We start from the raw sequence: 4,813 nt of genomic DNA on the forward strand, positions 1-4,813 counted from the left end.
CTGTAGGAGATTTTGAGTCCACTACTTTTTCATCCACTAGATGTTCGCCACTCATCTGAAATGGTGTAAACACTATATAGCACTCTACACAGAGCTTCATAGGGCCCTACTGTATACAGTGCTTAGGGTGGACATTCGGACACAGCCAATGTCTACCGTTGCCTCATGCTCATCCAGGAGGAGCGTGAGCTTTTGTGCTGAAACTGATCATGTTAACAGTCAATCATCTTCTTCTACTTTGTGATCTTGGGAAGCTTTACACTTACTACTATGTTAATGGCTCAGGTTGTGGTCAATGATTTTATATAGCCTTAAGTTGTTTCATCAATGTGCGCACTGTATTGATTGTAAAAAAAAGCACTCTGATCTAAGGCTGGGTGTGTGATGGACGGCAATTACAATTCTAGCCATTAAGTATGCGGAGCTGCCTTCCTAAAGCTAAACATCCATTTTATGGAGAAATCCCAAGTGTCAGAAGAAGCACCCTTTGACCTGAGCATGACTCAACAGTCTGCAAATGCACTCCATCTTTCTCCTATACCCCCCCAGAGTGTCTCTTCACTCTGCAATAGTAGAAAAAGAATCATCCTTCCAACAAGTGGCCCCTCATAGCTGCAGTGCATTAATCTTAGTCATACAGCCTTTACCAGTTGCTGCAATGTCAATGGTCAAGGGATGCAGCTAGAATTCCCTGCCAATGGTATCAGCTTCCACAAGCAAAACTATACAGTATAACAGCAGAAAAGGACTGTCGTTAACAGATCTACTGTGGGATCCCGTCTACAGGAAAACCACACCAGACTAAGCATCACCCATGAGGAACACCGTCAAAATGACTTAATGGAAAGAACTCTTAAAAAAAGGTGTTTAATGACATTTTAGTGACTGTTTTTTTTTGTATCCATTTTTATTGTAAGATGCTTTTATCTAATAAAAAAAAAAAAAAAAAGGTGTACTTTACACGGAGCAGATACACGGGTCTGTAAAGGATATAAAAAAATACTTGAAAACTTTAAAGATTTACCCATACATTTATTAGGCACCTGGCTAAACGTGGGAAAAAGTTCTATGTGGAGTTATGTGTGTTTTGATTATGTAAATTATTGTTTATTTTGTAAGCTAATGTTTAAGCTACCCTTGATTCAGACGTTGGCATCTTTTTGACTATTTCATGGAAAAAAGTATTTGTAAGAGCTGTTTTTTTTAACCTTTTGTTTCTATCCATAGCTTTACGGTGTTTCACAAAGGATTTGTGTGCAGAAACAAACGGCTGTGCAAGAATAAAGTTAATTTTTTAAACATCAGTACACTCCTATATTGTTTTCCTCGGGTTCACTACAGATAATTCCACATAAACAGAGAGGGTGAGGCTAGCGAGAAAAGGGATAAAACATGTCCTGGAGAGCCCCACACTAGCCTTCAAGCTTTTAATTTAACTGTTCATTTATTTCAAATAATTCAAGGATGTTTGGAGAACATATACAGTTTANGTACTTTACACGGAGCAGATACACGGGTCTGTAAAGGATATAAAAAAATACTTGAAAACTTTAAAGATTTACCCATACATTTATTAGGCACCTGGCTAAACGTGGGAAAAAGTTCTATGTGGAGTTATGTGTGTTTTGATTATGTAAATTATTGTTTATTTTGTAAGCTAATGTTTAAGCTACCCTTGATTCAGACGTTGGCATCTTTTTGACTATTTCATGGAAAAAAGTATTTGTAAGAGCTGTTTTTTTTAACCTTTTGTTTCTATCCATAGCTTTACGGTGTTTCACAAAGGATTTGTGTGCAGAAACAAACGGCTGTGCAAGAATAAAGTTAATTTTTTAAACATCAGTACACTCCTATATTGTTTTCCTCGGGTTCACTACAGATAATTCCACATAAACAGAGAGGGTGAGGCTAGCGAGAAAAGGGATAAAACATGTCCTGGAGAGCCCCACACTAGCCTTCAAGCTTTTAATTTAACTGTTCATTTATTTCAAATAATTCAAGGATGTTTGGAGAACATATACAGTTTACACTCAATCTCTAACGTTATGCTGCTTTTCCTTTTTCTCATAGTATTTTTGCCTTGCCTGTTCCTGTTTGGCTGTGATTCCATCCTGGAGAGAAATATCAGCTGTGCTGCTGCCATCAACACCTTTGTTTATAAATTTTGGAGATCGGCCTGTTTTTCAGTGTAGTCCTGTTTCTCTGACTGTGACTGTCTGGATGTGCTCTCTTCGTCCTCTGGCATGGGAGCTGGCTCGGAGCTCGTCTGCCTGGCTGTGTGTTTCCTGGACGGGGCCACCTTTTACAGTTGCCTTTTGTATCTCTGCTTTGGTCTCCTTAAACCCCAGTCGGCCTCAGCAGATGGCCTCTCACACTGAGCCTGGTTCTGCTGGAGGTTTCTTCCTGTTAAAACTGAGTTTTTCCTCTCCACTGTCGCTACAAGCATGCTCAGTGTGAGGGATTGCTAAAGAGTCAATAAGTTGATGCAATCAACTGGTTTTCCTTAGATAGAAAACTTTGACTCGATGATCTGGTGAATTGTAAAGTGCCTTGAAGTGCCATGTGAATTGGCGCTATATTAAATAAACAGAATTATATTGAATAAAAAATGCTAGACAAGACACAAAGTACTAGGAAGTTGGCCAGCAGGTAGATGTGCTTTGCTCTTTGGTCTCCACCTGAAGATAGCAACTGTACTGAGGCAGTCAGTCTTATATTAGTATGAGGTACAACAACAACAATAATAATAATAAAAATAATAATTCTAAATTACAACTTTTATTTGTATTGGGCTTTACAGATAATGCAATGAAATAAGAACATTTAAATATAATACATGTGAAATGAAAGTGTGACAGTATTTTTGATCTGACTTATGTTTCCCTCCTATCTCTCATTTCGAACATTATCTTTAAACCAGTAAATCCAAAGGACAGTCTGCCTCATCTCAACCCTGATGATGAGAAGGAGGGGGATTTTCCATTAGGTAATACTAGGCAGTTGCCTAGGGTCCCAAGTTCCTGGGGTCCCCATAAAACTCCATTTAAGTGTATGGTTAATACAACTATTCCGTATTTGTGCACATTATGCTTTTGATAAAATTCCATAAAAAAGCGGCGAACTCTGCTCGCCAGAGCAAGTACATTGGTAACCCCGCCTCCTGCTCTCCTCTATCTTGTCTGCTGTCATGATTCATGCAGCTATTCTTTCATCCAAATGAAAAATGGAGAACAGATAAGCAGATCATGGCTTGTCTACAGTGAAAAGAAGGACTGGGTTATTTACTTTGNAAGCAGATCATGGCTTGTCTACAGTGAAAAGAAGGACTGGGTTATTTACTTTGACCTTTTTGGAAACACAGGAAGGAGCAATCAGCTAAGTGAGCTTAGTGCTTGGAAAAAATCTTTCATTCCTTTTGAGAACAAAACATAGAAAGAAAAACAACAAAAGGGACAAAAAGAGAGGGACAAAATTCCTGTATCTGTATAATGGGTCTGTTTTATGTGTTGTCTTCTCCATTCAGAGGGCCCCCTGCCTGTCTTTGCCTAGGGCCCCAAATTTCCTAAATCCACCCCTGCATTCACGTAAGTTCAGTTCAGTATTCAACTTTAATTCATAACATGTTACGCCCTCTAAATATTCTCTTGACAGTAGTGCAAAAGTTCTAGCAGAGGAAAATGCTGTGCACATCCATTATCAAATGTCTGCCGTTAAATTTGCCATCAACATGCACAGTAGCATATCAGATCCCCAACCTCCCCAACAGAGACAGGTGATAAAGGTTCAGTTCCACTTACAGACATTCTTTTTGCTCCAGAGCAGGGTGTCTTCTACCAACTCTGCCTTACCTGCCTCGCTCTCCCTCTTGCTTTGGTCTCTGGATTAGACACTGGGCAGAGCGCACCAGGGCAGGGTAAGGTCTGCTAACTCATTCTCTACCGGGGAATCATCCACCACCAGTGTTAAGGGTGGGGGTGGTGGGCATCTCAACTCTCATTAATCCATCCAATCTATCCTTATCAGCTATGCTTAGATTTACCTTTTTTGTCTGTCACGAATCTATACAACATTTGGGTTTCTCTGTTAGAAAATGTCTCTGTCAGTTTTTCTAGATTTTCCTTTTTTTTAGATGCATTTGTCTGGAGTTCTGAAGCTTTACCTTTTGTGTGTCTTTGCGGCAGTTACTCTAATGTCTTACCCTGTGACAGTCTCCTCCAGAGAGCACCTCCTGGATGAACACAGCAGGACCGTCTGGCCTGTTGGAGCCTCCCCCAATGGTGATGCCCAGACTACTGGATCGTGCAACAGAGATGAGTTGAATCACTCCTTCACCAGGGTGACTGTGAACACAGATGCATTTCCACACTTAAACAGGAAGTGAAGAAGTATTTTTCCTTCATTTCAGAGATACTTTATAAAGGCCGAGATATACTAGCCTGTTGGGCGGCCTCGCTGGTCTGTGCACTATGTGAGCAAGTCATTAGGCACGTTTAAACATTTATAATTGACACGGATAGGTGCAGTTTTTACAAAAAACACACGAGGGCAGTCCTAAACATGACAAGCAGAAACAAGAGAAGAAACAGCATTCCATTTTCTAGAATATAGGATGATTGAAGGATAGTCAGTTCTGCTGCAGCTGCACATACGTAAGCAGTGGGCTAAAGAGGTAGAAGAAGACGGTACATTACAAACAGAATGTTATATTAATATTTTACAGTTTTTATCTGTTATTTTTTTAAATAACAGATCAAATAAAACATTGTTTAAATGATAAAAGCCGAGTGCTTTACATACTGTCAGAAGCTGTTAT

General features: G+C 39.7%; 1 protein-coding gene across 1 annotated transcript in view; it reads right to left on the reverse strand.

Annotated features, from left to right (window-relative positions):
• LOC107100970 (syntaxin-binding protein 4-like) overlaps positions 1-4,813 on the reverse strand; it is a 158,732-nt gene that overhangs the window by 63,915 nt on the left and 90,004 nt on the right. Inside the window, exon 7 of the mRNA XM_015399683.1 lies at positions 4,199-4,340. Within this exon, the coding sequence (XP_015255169.1) occupies positions 4,199-4,340 (142 nt within the window). The remainder of the gene's footprint in view (positions 1-4,198; positions 4,341-4,813) is intronic.

Source organism: Cyprinodon variegatus, unplaced genomic scaffold (assembly GCF_000732505.1).
Source record: "Cyprinodon variegatus isolate N-32 unplaced genomic scaffold, C_variegatus-1.0 Scaffold1038, whole genome shotgun sequence".
In the NCBI taxonomy this organism is placed as follows: domain Eukaryota; kingdom Metazoa; phylum Chordata; class Actinopteri; order Cyprinodontiformes; family Cyprinodontidae; genus Cyprinodon; species Cyprinodon variegatus.